At 37.6% G+C, this 20,992-nt stretch overlaps 1 protein-coding gene and 1 long non-coding RNA gene across 3 annotated transcripts in view; one reads left to right on the top strand and one right to left on the bottom strand.

The window, feature by feature from the left end:
- Positions 1-7,647, bottom strand: part of LOC122688554 — a 204,787-nt gene extending 197,140 nt beyond the window's left edge. The window contains exon 1 of the long non-coding RNA XR_006339500.1: positions 6,873-7,647. This is a non-coding gene — a long non-coding RNA (uncharacterized LOC122688554). The remainder of the gene's footprint in view (positions 1-6,872) is intronic.
- A 120-nt stretch (positions 7,648-7,767) lies between these two features.
- ORC4 (origin recognition complex subunit 4) overlaps positions 7,768-20,992 on the top strand; it is an 83,071-nt gene continuing 69,846 nt past the window's right edge. The window contains exon 1 of one of the 2 annotated variants that reach the window (XM_043894597.1): positions 7,768-7,898. In XM_043894597.1, coding sequence (XP_043750532.1) covers positions 7,785-7,898 — 114 coding nt within the window. In that variant the 5' untranslated portion in view covers positions 7,768-7,784. The remainder of the gene's footprint in view (positions 7,899-20,992) is intronic. The other variant, XM_043894598.1, reaches the window with a different exon arrangement.

Raw genomic sequence — 20,992 nt, forward strand, 5'->3', positions numbered from 1 at the left:
TGAAGTTTGAATGTTATAAACAGTTAGATGTCTGGCTCTGGCCTGCATTCTAATACCATCAGCAGAACAGAGATGGGAAGCATAAACAAACCTTTTAACTAGATTACAGTCTCCAAAATGGCCAAGAAATCCTTCTGCACAAACTCCAGTGTGACGAATGCAGAAGAAGGAAAATGACTTTGGAATAATGCTAAAAAACAACCTCTAAACTTCAGTCATTACTGGAATATGTATTTGATTTCTCCTATTTTGATGTTACTTAATATTCAGTAATGACAACTTTATTTATCATTAATTGAAGTTTGAATGTTTACTGTATTCACTGAATGTTCACTACAGTGTTCAGTTCACTGTATATCAGAAAGCTCTTACCAGCTACAAATACCACTGGTATGATAAATACCCAAATAAGTAAAAATCTTTTCTGTTTTACATAACATATACTTTTTAGATCAGTGTACTTTTTAGATCAGTAAAGAAGCTATGTAAAAATCAACACGTTTTGTTGAATGTGGAATACTTCCCTCCTCCAACACCAGTGAACCTAGATTATTATTTTTAGATACTAGAGATATTAAGAATGTATGGATTATATCAATCAGTGGTCAACAGAGTAGTAGATACTTCCAGAATCAAGGCGTAGAAAACAACAGCTATGAATACAAGGAAAAATCACAGAACTACAAGTTCTCTTAAGAAAAGGTTACACAGGTCAAGCCAAGTAAGAACTCAAATCAGAATTTTAACCAACTCTGAACTGTATGCTTTCCACCATGTATGGTATCATTAGTGATTTTCTTTTCTGTCTAGCTACATTAGAAGATAAACCTTAACATACGTTAAGCCTAGTTCACCCTGTGTCTATCTGAATAGTTATACTGAGTCATTCCAACCTCTAAAATCTTACATGATATAGAAATACCTCAAAGAGAAATGCTAAAGAGTTAGAATCTCTACTTTCAACTAACTGAATCACCTGTAGGTTACCTAAAGGAGATTATTTAGAACCATAGATTTTTTTCACTCCCACCAATTATTTAGATTAGTTTAAAAGCAATAAATCACATTTATTATAAAGCTGCTTTCTGAAGAATAACAGATGACATAGAATAGTTCTATAGCATTTAAAAATATTTCCAAATTCTACTGGTCATAATGCATTGGTATAGTATTTATAGGATAATAGAGTTAATGTAAGCATACAGAATGAATTGCATTACTTAGGATGGATATGAAAGTTACTTGATTAATAAAATATAATTTTTTTAAATTATTTTTTTCTCCTAAAAGTAAAGGATATAAAAATCAACTTTGCTAGATGGATCTTAATTCAGTAGCTGCTTTAAAGAACAACTACATAATAATTTGGGCATCTAGAGAATCCAAGTCGTACATTCTTACACCAAAAAAATTTGACTTTAAGCAATACTAAAAAGAGTATGTTAAACTTCATCCTATATTCATCATGTAGTAATTATGAAAAATATTATAAGATAGCGGGTACAGAAAGTACACATATATACATACCAAAACATTAGGCAATATAAACTGTTTTGTTTATAGGCTTTCCATTATCAACAGTTATACAAAAATTTTTATAGTAAATATTCACTGGATCACAAATTGTTGAAACCTCCAAACTTCATGAAACAAAATGCTAAATTTAATTCCATGCAAAACAAAGGAAGTTCAATATCTAGAAGGTCTAAGTGTCATTTTTGCTGTATGATGAGAAGACTGACTCTATGTATATTTTACTTCCAAGTTGTACACTGGTCTGCATCTACGTTCCTTATAAAGAACTGGGTTTTTTTTGGTTTGTTTTCCTGTCCTTACAAATTTTGAGAAAATTTCCATTATCCTATCAACAAGCTACTGGGGCCATAATTTTACCAATGTTTACCAGAATACTTACTGACTGATAAAAATTCTTTACTATGATTATGTCTTTAATTAGAAAGTGTCATGAATTTACCATGATGGAATATTTTGCTGCTAATAGGACTTTTGTTGTTGTTTTATTACTAATAGGTTTCCTCATTTATAACATGGAGACAATGTTACAGAGTTCACAGGACCACTTTAAGGACTGACCTAGGTTGATATTTTTCACAGTGCTAGTCAGTTAAAATGAATGGTAAGTTTTATAATTATTACTAAAACAGAAAATTAAGAATGAATGTGAAAGAGATAAGAATTGACTGACCCTCATAAATCTATTTACCTTCACAAAATACTGTACCCAGCAGGGGATCCCCTCCTTTTTTTAACTGGTGAAAAAGTATTATTCTAAAAGGAATATAAGAGCAAAGGAAATTCAGGAAATCTCTAACATGCTTTTAAATTTATATATTAAAAACTATGACAGAACTAAGATACTGTTTTTTGTTTCTAAGAAATCATTCAACCAAGAACTCATTTTACTAAGGTACTAGAAACGATGTCACATATAAAGATTAAAAACTGCAACTCATTTAAAACTAGAACTGGGAACTTTCTTATGAGGATATTGGAGAAATACATGAAGTACACGTTAAAAATTCCAAAACTCCTAAATGGTATGTGTGTGTTAGTTGCTCAGTCATATCCGACTCTTTGTGACCCCATAGACTGTATGTAGCTGCTCTGTCCATGGAATTCTCCAAGCAAGAATACTAGAGTGGGTTGCCATTCCCTTCTCCAGGGGATCTTCCAGAGCCAGGGATGGAACCCTGGTCTCCTACATTGCAGGCAGATTCTTTATCATCTGAGCTACCAGGGAAGCCAATTAATTATTCCATTTTAATTAAATCATACTGACAGCTTAAACTACAGCAGAAAATAACTAAATGCTCAAAACGATAATGTACAATGTCTTCCAATGAACCATGAAAGATAACCTCTTATATGAGACGTAAAGAGAAAGTTACTTTAGAAGGAAAAAATGTTTAAGATTAAAGAGTTGGGTTTTTAGGATGGGTGATAATTTAGTAAAAAATATATACTTTAATGAATGGTGTTGGTCACCTTCAAAGAAAAGTATATAGTAATAAAATATCAGAAGTGATAGCCATATACACTACTGTTATGGTCTAAAATTACTGAATTATATACAGAATAGAAATCTCCAGAATACAATATTAAGTGCAAATTCTTCTCTTTAGTCTGTTCTAATAAAATACAGCAATAGCCTTTTTAAACATGCATTTTTCTACCTGGCACTATCCATTTAGTTCATAAAATTAATTTAGGTAGAAACATCAAATAAAGATATGACCAATACACCTGTGTAACACAATTAAGATACCTTCCACAAACTGTAGGGACCCATCCTTGTTTCTCAGATGCCTAGCATGGTGCCTGACGTACATTAGATACTCGATAAACGTTTAATGAGTGAATACAATCTGTTTTGCACGTACATTCAAAATACAGACAAGTTTGCAAAGGTTCATAAGTTGCACATAGGCTTTCTGGCTGACTTCCTGGGGTCCCACTGATGACTAGGAATAATCTTCATATCCACAGAAAACTGGAAAGTTGGTAATTGTCTGGGTAAGGACCGAAAAAAACAAAGGGAAACACGTCACCTAAGTTACAGTTGCTTTATAGAGCTGGTAAATGCAGGCTAATCATTCCAATAACCTATTCTGCCAGTTACTCAATGAAATGAAATTTAAGTATATCCAGAACATTTGCTAGTACACTCTTAATTGGAAATTTTCTAATCCCTTATTTAAAATAAATCACTTTTGTCAAACTGCATCCTGTACAGAACGTTTTCATTTCTTATGAGTACTATTTGTTAACAGGATTTAATTTGGCCACTAGAAAAAGTGAGAACCATAGTAAAGATAAAGAAAAAAAATCATGGTAGTGAATATACTGTAGCAGGAAGGAAAGGAAAAAGGAAGAAAATGAAGAAATTCTACATCTAAGAGTCAAGAAATTCAAATACGTTTAATTATAATATCAAATATGACAAACAACCATTAGGGCCTATTGTGTACTGAACACTGTGCTGTGGGGGATATAAATACTAACAAGAAAAAAAAAACTTAAAGTAGTTCATAGAGCAAGAATCATAAACAAGCATTTATAATACAATATGCATTTTTCACATATAGATATAGATATAGATAGCTTAATACAGGAGTAAGAAGTATATTCACTGATTAACTAGAAGTGCAGGGGGGGAAATAACCATTAGGGAAAGCTGAAATAATTCTCAAAACAGTCACAATTGACAATGAGAGAAATCACTGTACCCCCTAAAAAAAAAATCAACAACAAATTACTGAATTGTAAATGGACAAAATTCCAGCTTTACAGCTATTTAATATTCTTAGAATATGACCCCATATAAAACCCTTAAGTGTCATGTGCACGATAGTTTTATTCCTGATAAAAGAAAATAAGATAGTGTAGCTTAGTGAATGTCAAGAGACCAGAGTTCTCTGGTCCATGTGCTGTCCACTTAAAGGCCTTAGAACTCTGTGTAAGCTTCCACAACTCTCTGAACTCCTGCAATACAGAAAATGAAGAGTTGGACAAACTGACCTCCAAGATACCACCTCCATGAAACTTACAACTCTAAAATATATCTTAATACTTAAGAAACAAGCCATAAAAAAATAAACAGCTTTTTAATTTATTATTTATTTATTTATTTATTTTTTATAAACAGCTTTTTTAAAGGTGAGTCATTATTCAACTTAGAGGCAGTCTAGAATCTTTAAACCATATAGGGTTACCCTGAGGGTGGTAGTATAAGAAATGTTTTCAAACAAAAACAGAAAGTAAGGAAAAGTATTATAATCAAGCTATAAATTTTCTCTCAGCTGCCTACTGGGAAACTACCACCCCAATAATCTACTCAATTCACTTTACTTAAAAGTTATTTCTTCATTATGTTCTACTTCCGTCTTTTATGTTAAGGTTGCTGAGGTATTAAGGTGAGGACAAGAAATCCTAGGTGGATCTGAAATACTATTATTGGGAGACAAACTTGAACTTGGCACAGATTTCTGCCAAAGTACACCAATTACACCTCACAGAAAGGTAAGAAATTGTTCAAATTCACAACAGAAAGGAGAGAAATAGGACCATGTTCTTTATTGCTACACAGCTTTTCCTTCCCCTGTGTAAATGTCTACTTTTGCACACAGTTGGTAATTAAAATTTTACAGAACAAGCTTCTACATATGCAATGCTTTCCTGTCTCTAAAGTGTAAATATATTGTGTTTTCGCTTTACCATCACGAAAATTAAAAAATTAAAAGTATTATCTTGTCTTTCCAATATTTGTGTCAAATATCCTTCTAGATTTATTTTTCTTCAATCCTTTCTAGTTGATCAAATTGCTGTTTTCACATTGCCAGTCTGATCACAAAATTGCTACTTTACAGGAGAATATTTTTTGCTGACATAAATTATGGGATCAGAGATACCAATGCAGTTATAAGAAAAGGGTGTGTATGTGCGTGCGTGTGTGAGAGAGAGAGAGATTGTGTGTGTGTGTGAATGTGTGCATCCATCTTTAAGGAAAGGATAAAGAAATGTACATATGAAACAAAATACCACTTTCTAATGTAAGCCCTAGTAAAAGGCCTACATCACAAACATACTTTCTAGCATTTCTGAAATCAAATACAGTACTGAATTTGAAAACCATTCACTGAGAACATACCATGTAAAAATGAAAAATAGTTATTTTTATCAAGACTGTTCCTCTATAAACCTAAATCTGATTTATCTTTCAATTTATATCTCATTATATCTCACTACAATGCATGTACTAACTATACCATCATGATTTCCTTGACTCATGAAAACATTTCAGGAATTTGAATCCTTTCACATATAGTGAGCAATTTGGTTCAGTACCCCCCAGAGATGAAAAACTCATCTCAATTTACAACAGTAAATAAATAATTCAGTTAAAACTGCAAGTGGTACCAATCCAGCAAACTATTGATGGAGAGGTTTGGCCTTCCATGAAGTCAGAACAACATAAAAGTTTTCAATGGGGATTACTTGTTCAGACAAGTTACAAAGATTAGAAAAATACTCAAATTAATTATGAAATAGATAATATTCTCATCTTATGTAAAATAAATATCACGAACGTATATAGGGAGAATCAATACCAGTGATATTTAACTTAAAGCATTTTAAGCTTTTAACTTTAATATGCTGATATATGAAACAAACATTAAACAAAAAAAAGCAATACTACAAGTCAAAACCTAACCAAAGGCCTCTACCAACCAAAATTTTGAAAATTTCTATGCAAGTCAGACAAAACGAAAAAAAGGAAAATTAAACCCAGGAAGCAAAAACCAATCAAGTCTGTTCCAACACTGAAGTCAATATCCAAATCACATACAGAACCAAAAAGGGGAAAACACTCAGGTCTACAAATGGATAAGCAGTTCCGATACAATCCAGATCCCGACATTTTCCCACTCAGAAACAAATGCAGTGGAGCTTTTCCTAGGGAAAAAGGAAAAAAGCTCTCCAAATGATTTTTTTAAAGTGACATCTAGAAAGTGTGCCTCTTTCTGTCTCTTTCCCTGGCGCCTCATTGGAGGAAGGAGGGGGTTGTTTTTGTATTCTCCCCCACTGGAGCAAGACACAATCAGATGTTAGCTGGAGGAGAGAAACCACTTTTGACAACAGCAAATAAAAATAAAAAGTGCCCTTCCTCCTCTGACAGGATGGGCACCCACCTCACACACCCCTCCCCACTCCAACCCCTCCTTCACCACCCCCCCAGCACCACCCCCTCCTCACCCCGGAGCTCCACTGCGTATGTGGTTTGGTGCTACTGTTGCCCCGGAGTTAAAGTCAGAGCCAGAGGAAGGCAATGAAGCCCCCACAGACACACTTACCTTTTCTGCCCCCCACTTTTGAGTGCCTTCCCTGGAGCTGTGGAGGATGACACAAAGGGTAATAAAGGGGGGGGGGGAGTGGAGGAGGAGGAGGAGGCGAAGGAGGAGGAGAGCTGGGGAAGTGGCTGCTCCTGGGTGTAGTGAGATGTCTCCAGCCAGGGCCAAGCAGCAGCAGCAGTAGCAGCAGCAGCAGCAACAGCAGAGAAGGGTCTGTGTTGCTAAGAGGCTTTTGGTCTCTTTCTCTCCTCTCACGGCCAAAGAGGAGGAGGATGGAGGGGGCTCGGGAGAGAGGCTAGTGGAGGGGTGAGGGGGTAGGAGTCGTGGATGGGGGTTTTCGAAGAAGAAGAAACTCCTTCTCCTCTCTCAGGCTCAATCCCCCTCTCAGGTCTCAGGGCTGGAGGGTGGGGGAAGGAACTCAGCCGCCTTCCCCCCACCCCCCTCAATTCAAGGTTGAAGTGGGGTAAAATTAGTGTCCTGTCCCTTTAAAAATAGAAATAAAAGGTGCCCCCCCTCTGCCACTGCCTCTCTCTTCATCATCAGCTGCTGCTGCTGCTGGGGTCTCTCTGCTTGGGGGGGGAGGGGGGTTCGGGTAGAAGAGACGGGAGGCACTCACTGCGCATGTCCCTCTCTGACGGGAGGCTGGTTGGTTGAAGGCAGGAGGAGGGGGAGGGGAGGAAATGAGATGGTTTCCCAGAAGGCTCCGAGGCGATCGCGACCCGGAAGACATTGTAGCAGGGGGTAGAGAGGCGGGGGCGGAGAGTAGGAGGAAGTCGCTACTCTTTAACACCCCCAGTCCCCTCCTCCCTCCTAAGGGAAAGTGGAGGAACGGAAGTGGGCGTGGACGGAGGCGAAAGGAGATCACGTGCTTGGGCGGGAGAGGGGCGGGGTAGGGAGGCGGTGCCTGCGCGGGGCATGCCGGGAGTCTTGGTGAATTCGTTGGCAGCTGCAGGTGAAGCAGAGCAGAGAACGCTGCGAGAGGAGTCTGTGAAGCGATTCCCAGCGTCTCCGGAATCTCGTTCTGCCCTGGTAAGAGATAACTTTTCCATGAGAGGTAATCTGGAGTGGACTCGCCTCAGAACGAAAGCCTTGGGCGCCTGTGGCGAAAAGCGAATCGAAAAGGAGAGGACGGAACGCTTTGGAGACTGGGAATGCGGGAAGGGGGGCAGGCTTGTCTAGGCCAGGCAGGCCAGAATCTAGGCGGGCTCCTTCCGTCTCGTGGCTTCCCTCTGAGCCAGCCGGTGGCGAATCCTGGACGAGCGTAGGGAGTGTAGATAAGCTCAGGAACCTAAATCTGTGGCATGTGTTGACTACACTCGGTGATGGTGAGAAATGTGATGGTCCAGGTGTAAGAGAGAAATGAGATCTCAGAACCCTCAGCAGATGACTCTGTTAACTGCTTCTTCCCCTCAGAGTGGGCACCTGTCCAGGGAGAGAAACAAGCTGTGTGAATTTTGACAACTTCTGTCATTGCATGTATCGTTTATATTGGGTGTTACTACCACCAGCCCTTACTTCGTTAACCTCCCAGGAATTCTGGAGTGGCTTTGAGGAGGGAGCAAGCTGGCAGTTGGTTCTTCAGTAGAATTTCCCTCCGTGTCTTGCGTTGTTTCCGCAACAAAATGCCTGTGGCATTTCTCAGAAGGAGGGTATGGAATTGTGTAATTCTTGATATTGTGTCTTAGTTATCGTTGACAGAGAAGGGACATCATCAAAGTTTTCCCTTTCTGTAGTGTATATGCGAGATTTTTAAAAGGATGTTTTTAGTTTCTTTGGTTACTAACCTCAGATTTAGAACCGTTATTTCTCAAATGCTACTGTTTTTGCTGAAAGTAGTGTTTCCCTCATGTTAATTCAGAGTGTTTAAAAAAGACGGGTTTTCACTAGTAATTTTTTAAGCAAAATAGCACCGTTTCTTTCTCACATTCTGTCCATACAATCATAACTAAAACCATTACAGTCTTTAAGTTATAATTTTTTGTAAACGTGCATTGAAAGACTATCACTCACGTATGTATTTTTTTTAAAACCAAGACTATGAAATTCCTCATGTTTATTATATTTGTATTACTTAATTCTGTAGTGATTTCTTTTAGGATATGCTATCAGTTAAAGTTACTGCTTATTCTTGTATGTTTTGACAGTGAATTTTGTTTATGCACCACTGACTAGTGCTTTTACCACTTTATGTGTGTGCAGTAATCCTGTCAAATGGAATAAAAACTGGACTCTGGTGCCTCAAAGTTTTGTTTCTATTGAAACCAAATATATGACACTTTAGAACAAAAAAATTATAGCAGACCCATAAAAATGCCGTAGATAACAAACTTTAAATCGTTTTTTTGGTGACAAAATACTAAATGTGCAAAAGAGTGTACAAATCATAGTTACAAAATATAATGATTAGTTCTAATGATTAGTAAACAGAATGTGGGAAAATGCACAAGCCACAGATATACAGTATAATGAATAATTGTGAACACAGTATTCTGTATCAAATTAGAACATTGCAGAATTAGAACATTGCTGTCCCCTTCACTTTTATTTCAAGTATTTTTTAACCACCTTTGTCAGGATTCCTAAACAATATACATTGGTTTTGCCTTTTTTTTTTTTAATAGCCTGTATGTAACTGAATTACATGTTATCTATCATCTTCAGTCAGTCCTGTAGGTCTAGTTCATGTATTTTCACTGCTGATAGTAATGCTTATAAGTAAGTATAGTGTAGTAAGTCTTTTTGTGAACATACACAATTAATCTAACTAGTCTAGTATTATGAACATTTGGATTGTGGCTAGTTTTTAGCACTTAGAAATAGTACAACTCTGTGTAATCTTACACATGCATTTTATATACGTAGCATGCATTTCTGCAGAATGTAGATTATGCCAAACTTTTCAAAGTGAATATATCAATTTATACTCCCACCAACAATGTATGATAGATCCTTTTTTCTACAGTTTTGAAAAGAGTTGGTAGTTTTTGTTTTTGCCAATCTGATGAAAGTAACTTTGTGTTATTATTTTAATTTGCAGTTCCTGATTGTTAATGGGTTTGAGCAGTTTTTCAAAAATTTATTGGCTGTTTGAGAATTGAATGTTGTGAGGCCTTATGTTTCTGAAATTGTCTTTACTGTGTACTCTGTTAGTTTGACTGGGTGTAGAATTCTAAATTGGTAATGTTTCTTTTCAGATTTGAGGAGAAACTCTTAGTGTTTGATAAAAATTTGACTCCATTCTTGTTTTTAATGCTGCATTTCACTTTCTTCTCCCCTATGGAAGCTTCTGCAACCTTTTTTGTTTGAAGCTTATAGATTCTTCTCTTTGTTCTATGCAGTGTTCTGAAACATCACAGTAATGTGAGATAATTTATGAGTCCATAGAAATTTATATGCGTTTCATGAGTTCTTTCAGCCTAGCAACCTGTATCCCTCAGCTCTAAGGTTTCTGATTCATTTTCTGTAATTTTCTTACCTCAGTGTTTTTTGTACCTGCAATTAGACATTGTACTACTGGACCTATTTCTTTTCTCCCATTTTTCATTTTCCAGTTTTTTGCTTTATACTTTGACAGAAATTTACTTGATTTTTAAAACCTTGAGACTTTAATTTCTCCTATTGTTTTTTTGATTTTCAGTACCATTTTTTGATCTTTGTTTCCCCCCCTTCCCCCCATGGCATTTCTAGTATTTATTTCTCTTTATGGATTTAAAGTTTTGTTTTGAGGTTTATTTCTCCCAGCACACTCTGTGTTTTCTAAGTTATTCTTTGTGTTGATGTATTTTAGTCTCACTTTAGAGGCTTTCCTCGGCTCTGTTGTGATCCTTGATTGTGTTCAAATTTTTGTAAGGAACATTGGAAACCTATTTCATGCCTCTCTTAACTTAGCTAAAGTTTGCTAGCTGTTGATGGTTCTCACTGTGGGAAGATTTGGCTGGGACAAATTTGGGAGGGAAACCCAGATATCAATTTTCTTAAAATTTCTTTAGGTATTTGGAAGTTTTTTTCTCTTGGGCTAGTAAGAGTCCAACAAGGATTTTCTAATCTTCTGCTTCAGAGTCAGTGGTTCTCAGCTGTTTCAATATGATCTCCCCAAGATATTTGTCAATGTCTCAGACACACTTGGTTATCAGAAATGGGTTGCTACTGAAAACCACTAGATGCTGCAGGTGGTGTTGAACATCCTACAATGCATAGGGCAGCCACTTACAACGGAGAAAGTATCCAGTTCTAAAAGTCAGTTTTGCCTCTTGCTCCAAGGGATAAATAAGCCTGACTCTCAGTGCTCTGAGAACCAGGTGAAAACAGAGCTCAGGAATCTCAACATTCTTTTTTTTTTTTAATTCTTTGATACTCTCACCTTCTACCATGCCTGCTGTCTCTTAGTGTAGGATCCTTCTGTATTATCCTCTCTGGAACCACTTGTCTTCTGATGGAGTGGAGTAAGGGCTTCTGCTTAATTTTGACCATTTAGCACTGCAGGCCTTTTGGAGATGGTTTTGTCAATGAATTTTAACCCAAACTAAAATACTGGCTATGTTATGTGTTTATCTTATTTGAACAGGATTGGCTGATGAGTCTAGATAGCTTTGTACATTGTACTAATGCTTTAATGGGAAAATAAGATATGAGTTGAACATTATAAACTAGGAGGTGGATGAAACCTGGAATAGATAGTTGGCTTCCCTGGTGGCTCAGATGGTAAAGAATCTGCCTACAGTACAGGAGACCCAGGTTCAATCCCTGGATCGCGAAGATCCCCTGAAGACTTGAATGACTACCCACTCCAATGTTCTTGCCTGGAGAATTCCATGGACAGAGGAACCTGGAGGACTACAGTCCATGGGATTGCAAAGAGTCAGGCATGAGTAAGCAACTAACACTTTCACTCTCACATTCCCCATTCTTTTATTTCAATTTGTTTCCCCCTTTTCACTCCTAGTGTGGCTTAGGTAGTTATCTTCACACAAGCATGTGTTGACATTGCTAATTTTTTAATAATAATTTTCCATTAATCTCACATAGTTCTCTTTCTCCCTCTTCACCTCCAATAAAGTCTTTGTCTATTGTATTTTATACTGCTTCTTTCATTAATACTGGAATTGAGATTACTATGATGTTTTGTCTAATGAAATATGAAGGTTGAAGTCAGATTTGGCAAGATTAAAATTCTAAGTGTGTTAGTTTTCTTTGGGCACACTCATGCACATCGTCAGTTTTCCTTAATCTTTCCACAGTGTATAAAAATAAACGCTTTTTATATGGATGACCCAGAAATGTCAACTTATACTGCTCTCTTAAAATAATCACTTCTCTTAATAGTTCCATATATATCTACATCAACTTACTTTATAATGAGTAAATACCTAAAATATTTTCTCTAAAACCTCTTGGTTTATATTATGTCCAGGTGTGTTACAGCACCACTTTGATGCAATGTCTGATAGCATAATGTATTTAAAAAATTATGTTGAAATAATTTTATGTGACATACTTTTTAAAAGTTAAAATTTTGTTGTTACAGTTACTACTGATTACTTTGTATACTCAAATCATAATAGACATTACTTAAGTATGCAACATGATTACTTTTTAAGTTCCCAAAAATTAATATACATTCAGTGTAAAAGTAAAAAATGAAATTCATCTATAATCTCTACACTCATAAATAATTCTGTTAAGATGTTGATATATGTTATTTCAGTATTTTTTTACCTGTTTCTGTACATTTATTAGCAAAACTGGATTATAGAGTTTTGTTGTATACTTTTAAAAGAAATAACATTTAGCTAGCATCTTTCCACTGTATTACATACTTGTATAAAATAATATGATATTTATTTGCTTTATGTTACAGAAATCTGCCAGCCTCTAGGAGCTGTGTTCCTGAATAATGCCTTCATCAGTGTTACTTCTCTTTAAAATAAAATATTAAAAGAATTCTACTTTCCCTATATAAATGCTCTTCAAGCATCTGATTTTTAAAAACAAGAACAGATGAATTAATCTTAAAGTAGCTTTAAAGTAGTTTTAAAGTAGCTAGCATTTCCCTTGAATTACCATTCATTGTTTTGCAAATATTCCTGTAGGGTCACAATCTGCTAAAGCAGATTTTGCCTGTACATTTTTTTTAAACTTCATTTTATAGATTATCTGTCTTACTGACTTAGACTGCCTTTGTGCTTACATTTCATTTTCACAAATCTTTTATAAAATTGTATTCCCACCTGGTGTTTTCACAAATTTTGACTTTGAGTGTGCCTTTTTTTCTTTCTTTGAAATTTTTTAACAAATATGGGGTTTTTGATTATAGAGTACAGTGAATTGCTATATAGCCACACTCACCCAGCTCATCTTACTATAACCTAGTTTCCTTTATTATTAATATCTTGCCTTAGTGTGGTACATTTGTTGCAATTGATGAACCAGTATTGATACATTATTGTTAATCAAAGTTCATAGCTTACATTAAGGATCCCCCTTTGAATTGAACAGTATGGGTTCTGACAAAATGTATAATGACATATATCTGCTCTGACAGTATCATACAGAATAGTTTAACTTCTCTAAAAGCCCCTGTGTTCTATGCTCCCATTCATGCCTTGAACTCTTGGCAACTAATGATTTTTTCATGATCTCCCTAGTTTTGCTTTTTCCAAATTGTCATATAGTTGGAATCATACAACCCTTTTCAGGTTGGCTTTTTCCCTTGGCAATATGCCTCCCAAGTTTTTTCCATTTCTTTTCATGACTTGATAGCTCAGTTCATTTTAGCACTGAATATTTCATCTGATGGATGTATCACAGTTTGTTTATCCATATACCCACTGAAGGACATCTTGGTGCTTCCAGATTTTGGCGTTTATGACAGAAGTTGTCATAAACATTCAGATGCAGGTCTTTTTGTGGACAAAAGTCTTCAGTTCACCTGGGTGAAATACCAACATTCCTGATTGCTAGATTATGTTTAGTTTTGTAAGAAACTGCCAAACTGCCTACCAAAGTGAGTGTACCTACCATTTTGCATTCCTGGCAGCAGTAAATCAGAATTCTAATTACTTCATGTCATCCTAGCATTTGGTACAAACAATCCATTGTTATGGATTTAATAATTTTATTTATTTATTGGCTGTGCTTTCTCTAATTGTGGCAAGCAGGGACTACTCTTCATTGTGGTGTGTGGACTTCTCATTGCAGTGGCTTCTATTGTTGTGGATCACAGGCTCTAGGCGTGTGGACTCTAGGGTACCTGAGCTTTAGTAGTTGCAGCACATAGGCTCAGTAGTTGTGGGCCACAAGCCTAATTGCTCCTAGACATGTGGAATTTTCCCAGACCGGGGATTGAACAGTGTCCTCAACATTAGTAGGCGGATTTTTATCCACTTCAATGGGAAGTTCTGGATTTAGTCATTCTAACAGGTATAGATTGTTGTTTTAATATGCAGATCCCCAGTGATACATGTTATTTCTGGAAGTATACCCAGAAGTGACATCTCTGGATCACATAGTAACTTTATTTTTACTTTTTTAAGGACCCTACGTACTGTTATCTATACTGGCTGTGGAACTTACATTCCCACAAACAATGTAAGTGGGTTCCCTTTTCTACACACCATCTCCAACATTTATTTTTTGTAGACTATTGTTCATAGCCACTCTGACCTATGTGAGGTGATAACTCGTTTTCCGTCACTCAGGTGTGTCCAACTCTGCAACCCCATGAACTGCAGCATGCTGGGCTTCTGAGTCCTTCACCATCTCCCAGACTCGTGTCCATTGAGTTGGTGATGCCATCCATCATCATCTCATGCTCTGTTGTCTTCTTCTCCTGTCTTCAATCTTTCCTAGCATCAGGGTCTTTTCCAGTGAGTCAGCTCTTCGCATCAGGTGGCTAAATATTGGAGCTTCAGGATCAGTTCTTCCAGTGAATAATAAGGGTTGATTTTCTTCAGTATTGATTGGTTTGATCTCTTTGCTGTTCAAGGGAGTCTTCTCCAGCACCACAGTTCGAGGGCATCAATTCTTCTGTGCTCCACCTTTTTTATTGTCCAGCTGTCACATCTGTACATGACTACTGGAAAAACTATAGCTTTGACTGTATGAACCTTTGTCAGCAAAGTAGTGTCTGCTTTTTTTTCCAAGGAGCAAGCGTCTTTTAATTTCGTGGCTGCAGTCACCGGTCTCAGTGATTTTGGAGCCCAAGAAAATAAAATATGTCACTATTTCCATTGTTTCTCCATTTATTTGCCATGAAGTGATGGGACCTGATGCCATGATCTTCATTTTTTGAATGTTGAGTTTTAAGCTAGCTTTTTCACTCTCCTCTTTCACCTTCATCAAGAGGCTCTTTAATTTCTCTTCACTTTCTGCCATAAAGATGGTGTCATCTGCATATCTGAGGTTACTGATATTTCTCCCCACAGTCTTGATTCCAGTTTGTGCTTCATCCAGCCCAGCATTTCACATGATGTACTCTGCATAGAAGTTAAATAAGCAGGGTGACAATGTAAAGCCGGGACGTACTTCTTTCTCAGTTTGGAACCAGTCTGTTATTCCATATCTGGTTCTAACTGTTGCTATTTGACCTACGTGCAGGTTTCTCAGGAGACAGGTCAGGTGGTCTGTTATCCCCATCTCTTGAAGAATTTTCCACAGTTTGTTGTGATCCACACAGTCAAGGCTTTAGCGTAGTCAATGAAGCAGAAGTAGATGTTTTTCTGGAATTCTGTAGCTTTTTCTGTGATCCAACGAATGTTGGCATTTTGATCTCTAGTTCCTCTACCTTTTCAAAATCCAGCTTGTACATCTGGAAGTTCTCATTCATGTAGTGTTAAAACCTAGCTTGAAGGAGTGTTAGCATTACTTTGCTATCATGTGAAATGAGTGCACTTGTGCAGTAATTTGAACATTCTTTTAACATTTCCCTTCTTTGGGATTGGAATGAAAACTGACATTTTCCACTCCTGTGGCCACTGCTGAGTTTTCCAAATTTGCTGGCATAATGAGTGCTTTAACAACATCTTTTAGGATTTGAAATACCTCAACCATCACCTCCACTAGCTTTGTTCATTGTTATGCTTCCTAAGACTCGCTTGAACTTCACACTCCAGGATGTCTGGCTCTAGGTGAATGATCACACCATCGTGGTTATCTGGATCATTAAGATCTTTTTTGTATAGTTCTTCTGTGTATCTTGCCATCTCTTCTTAATATCTTCTGCTTCTGTTAGGTCCATACTGTTTCTGTCCTTTATTATGCCTATCTCTCCATAAAGTGATAGCTCATAAACTGTAGTTTGAATTTTATTTCTCTAACAGTTGACTGGGTTGAGCATTTTTTCATGTGCCTGTTGGCGATCTGTATACATATTTTGGAGAAATGTCTATTTAGGTCTTTTGCCTATTTTTTGACTGGGTTTTTGTTTGTTTGTTTTGTGCTATGTATTTTGGAAGTTAATCCATTGTCAATTCCATCATTTGCAAATATATTTTCTTAGTCCACTTGTCATTTCATTTTGCTTATGGTTTCCTTTGATGTGCAAAAGCTTTTAAGTTTAATTAGGTATCTTTTTTTTTTTTTTTTTCTCTTATTTCCATTACTCTGAAAGTGAAAGTGAAATCCCTCAGTTGTGTCTGACTCTTCAAGACCCCATGGACTGTAGCCTGCCAGGCTCCTCCGCCCATGGGATTTTCCAGGCAAGAGTACTGGAGTGGGTTGCCATTTCCTTTTCCAGGGGATCTTCACAACCCAAGGATCGAACTCGGGTCTCCCACATTGTAGGCACACGCTTTACCATCTGAGCCACCAGGGAAGTCCATTACTCTAGGAGATCCAAATAATATTGTTGCTAATTTTATCTCAAAGAGTGTTCTGCCTATGTTTTCCTCTTTAACTCTTTTGAACTTATTTCGTATATGATTTTAGAGAATGTTCTAATTTAATTCTTCTGCATGTAGCTGTCCAGCTTTCCCAATACCAATTGCTGAAGAGACTTTCTCCAGTATATATTCTTGCCTCCTTTGTCATAGATTAATTCAGCAGGTTAATTGACCATAGGTGTGGGCGTTTATTTCTGCACTTTATATCTTGCTCCATTTACCTCTGTGTCTCTTTTTGTGCTAGTACAGTACTGTTTTCACTATTGTATTTTTGTAACATAGTCTGTAGTCAAGGAGCACAATTCCTCTAAGTATTCTTTCTCAAGATTGTTTTGACTCTTTAGGGTCTTTTATGTTTCCCTATGATGTTTAAAATTGTTTATTTCAGTTCTGTGAAAAATACCGTTGGTAATTTAATAGGGATTGAATTGAATCTGTAAAATGCCTTGGGTAGTATGGTCATTTTAACAGTATTAATTCTTCCAATTCAAGAACACGGTATATCTTTCCATCTTTGTGGGTCATCTTCAGTTTATTTCATCAGAGTCTTATAGTTTTTGTAGTACAAGTCTTTCGCCTCTTTAGTTAGGTTTATTCCCAGGTATTTTATTGTTTTTGATGTGATGGGAAATGAAATTGTTTCCATTTTATTGACCTAAAATTGCTTGTAGTAGTAGCCTCTTATGATCTTTTATAGTTTTGTTGTGTCAGTTGTAACTTCTCTGTTTTCATTCCTGATTTTATTAATTTGGGTCTGCTTTTTCTTGATGAATCTGGCTAAAAGTTTATTTTATCTCAAAGAACCAGCTTTTAGTTTTCTTTTTTAAATTAATTTGCTTTTTAAAATTAGAGAATAATTACTTTACAGTATTGTGATGGTGTTTGTCATACATCAACATGAATCAGCATTAGGTCTACATATGTCCTCACCCTCTTGAAACAATCTCCTACCTCCTTCCCCATCCCACCCCTCTAGCTTGTCACAAGGCATTGGTTTTGTGATCCCGTCATACACTGAACTCCCGTTAGCTATCTGTTTTACATATGTTTATGTTTCAATGTTATTCTCTCAAATCATCCCACTCACTCATTCTCCCACTGTGTCCAAAATGTCTGTGTGTCCTTTGATGCCCTGCAAGTAGGATTATCAATGCTATCTTTGTAGATTCCACATTTATGCGTTAATATATGATTTTGTCTTTCTGACTTACTTCACTCTGTATAATAGGCTCTATGTTCATTCACCTCATTAGAACTGACTCAGATGCATTCCTTTTCTTAGCTGAGTAATATTCCATTTTGTATATGTACCACAACTTCCTTATCTATTCTGTTGATGGACATCTAAGTTACTTCCATGTCCTAGCTATTGTAAATAGTGTTGCAATGAACATTAGGGTACGTGTGTCTTTTTCACTCCCTGTGTCTTTTTCAGTTCAGGTTTCCTCAGGGTAGTGAGTTTCCCAGTAGTGGGATCACTGGGTTGCATGGTAGCTTTATTCTGAGTTGTTTTTTTTTTTTTTTTTTTTTTAAGAATCCCCATACTATTTCCATAGTGGCTGTATCAACTTGCATTCCCACCAACAGTTTAAGGGACTTCCCAAGTGGCACCTGCTAGTGCAGGAAATGTAAGAGATGCGGGTTTGAACCCTGAGTGGGGAAGATCCCTTGGAGAAGGACATGACAACCCACTGCTAGTGCAGGAGATGTAAGAGATATGGGTTCAAACCCTGCGTGAGAAAGATCCCCTGGAGAAGGGCATGGCAACCCAATCCAGTATTCTTGCCTGGAGCTTCCCATGGGCAGAGGAGCCTGGTGGGTACAGTCCATAGGGTCGCAAAGAGTCTTACATGACTGAAGCAACTTAGCAAGCATAGATGCACACAACAGTGTAAGTGGGTTCTCTCTCCTTCACATCCTCTCCAGCATTTATTGTTTGTAGACTTTCTGATTGTGGTCATTCTGAACAGGGGGAAAGAATACATCATTGTAGCTTTGATTTGCGTTTCTCTAATAATGAGTGATACTGAACATCTTTCCATGTGTTTATTAGCTTTTGGAGAAATGTCTGTTTAGATACTCTGCCCACTTTTTGATTGGGTTCTTTATCTGGTATTGAACTGCATGAGCTGTTTGTATATTTTGGAGATTAATTCTGATGTTGTTTTGTTTGCTATTAATTTCTCCCATTCTGAGGGTTGTCTTTTACCTTGCTTGTAATTTTCATCACTGTGCAAGTGATGAAGCTTTGTAAGTTTAATTAGATCCCATTTGTTTATTTTTGTTTTTATTTCCATTACCGAATGGGATGGGTCATAGAGAATCTTGCTGTGGTTTATGTCAGAGAGTGTTTTCCTCTAAGTGTTTAATAGTTTCTGGTCTTACGTTTAGGAAAGAACCAGCTTTTAATTTCATTGATCTTTTCTTTTCTTTTTTTTTCATTTTTTTTTAATATCTGTACTTAATTGATTTCTGTTCTGGTCCTTACTATTTCCTTCCTTCTACTAACTTTAAGTTTTGTTTGTTCTTGTTTCTCTAGTTCTTTTAGGTGTAAAGTTAGATTGTTTATCTGACATTTTTTTCCTGTTTCACAAAATAAGCTTGTATCACTATAAACTTCCCTCTTGTAACTGTTTTTGATGTATCCCATAGGTTTTGTTCCTTTTTTGGCCTCGCCACACAGCATGTGGCATCTTAATTTCCAGACCAAGGTCAAACCTCTCCTTGCATTGGAAGGGCAGAGTTTTAACCACTCAACTGTCAGGGAAGTCCCCGGATTCCGTCAGTTTTGGATCTTTGTTTTCATTTTTATTTGTCTCTTGATATTTCTCGATTTTCTCTTTGGCTACATCAGTGATCTATTTGTTATATTTTCCTGTTGTTTTTTTTTTTTTAATTTTATGTGTGTGGTAGGTGGTTATGTTTTTCGATATCTTGGAGAACTGGTCTTCTGTAAAAGACATCCTGTGTGTCCCCACAGTGCTCTCCCCTCTTCTCACCTAAGCTATATGTTCTAGAGTGTTCTCCTAAGAGGGCCTCATGAGTCCTACTGTTGTGCCAGGTTGAGTACATGGGCAGTGTGGTAGGTTTGTTGCCCCTTAATCTGCTTGGTTGCTACACCCTACCTTGTTTGGATGTTGCTGGCTATTGTTTAGTGAGACCTGGTCACAAGGTGCCTGGTTGCAGAACTCTTAGGGGCACTGGGCCTAGTACCAACTCTACTGGGCAGAATCAGGGTCCCCAAGCTACTGGGACTGTTGCCCATCCACTAACCTCAACTAATCTGAGGTTAGTAGTGGGCTACTGGCAGACAGAGCTGGTTTCTGGAATTTGGCTGCAGGCCCCTGAGCTACCAGAGACCATTTCTAATCATTGTTTGGGCAGGGAGGGTTGGTTCCTGACACAGCTGGGTATGAGTCCAGGGTGTCCCAGAGTTTTCATTTGCCTGCTGGTAGACAGGACCAGCTGGTTCCTCTGTAGGGTCTGGCTTGCTGTAGGTGTGTTGTCCATAAGCTGCAGGGTTGTAGTTTTCTGGTCTCTCCCTGCTGATGGTTGAAAGTTTTCCAGAGGCTGGTGCAGATTTCCTGGTGGAAGGGCTGGTGCTTGCCCATCTGTGGGTCGGGCTGTGTCTTGGCCCTCTGGTGGGCAGGATCATATATAGAGTGATATCTAGAGGCAGCTATAGGCTCAGGAACAGTTTAGGCATCCTGTCTACTGATGGGTGGGTTTGTGTCCCTGCCCAGTTGGTTGTCTGACCTGAGGTGGTCCATCACTGGTACCTACAGGCTGTTGAGTGGGGCCAGGTGTTGGTGCTGAGTGAACATGACAGCCGCTGGCAGTCATGTTCATGCAGTTAAGTGTTCCCACATCTGTCAGTTACCAGTGTCTTATGTCCGCAGGGTGAGCTTCAGCCTCTTGCTGTCTCTGGAGGAGACTCAGATCATTAACTAGGTCTGACCCTGGCTCTTGTCAAGTTAGTGTTTTTGTGCTGGATCCCAATGCGCATAGTTTTTTGTATTCACCTTTCAAGAGTTCTCCCAACCCTGTGGGGCTTGTTCAATTAAACCTGTTTGCCTTCAAAGCCAAATGCTCTCCAGGCTCATCTTCCTGGTGCTGGACCCCTGGGCTTGGGAGCCGACATGGAACTCAACTCTCATGCCTGTGGTAGAACCTGTGCGATATAATTATTCTCCATTTTGTGGGTCACCTACCTGGGGGAAATGTGATTTGATTATATCACAAGTC

This window comes from Cervus elaphus, chromosome 33, assembly GCF_910594005.1.
Source record: "Cervus elaphus chromosome 33, mCerEla1.1, whole genome shotgun sequence".
Lineage (NCBI taxonomy): Eukaryota > Metazoa > Chordata > Mammalia > Artiodactyla > Cervidae > Cervus > Cervus elaphus.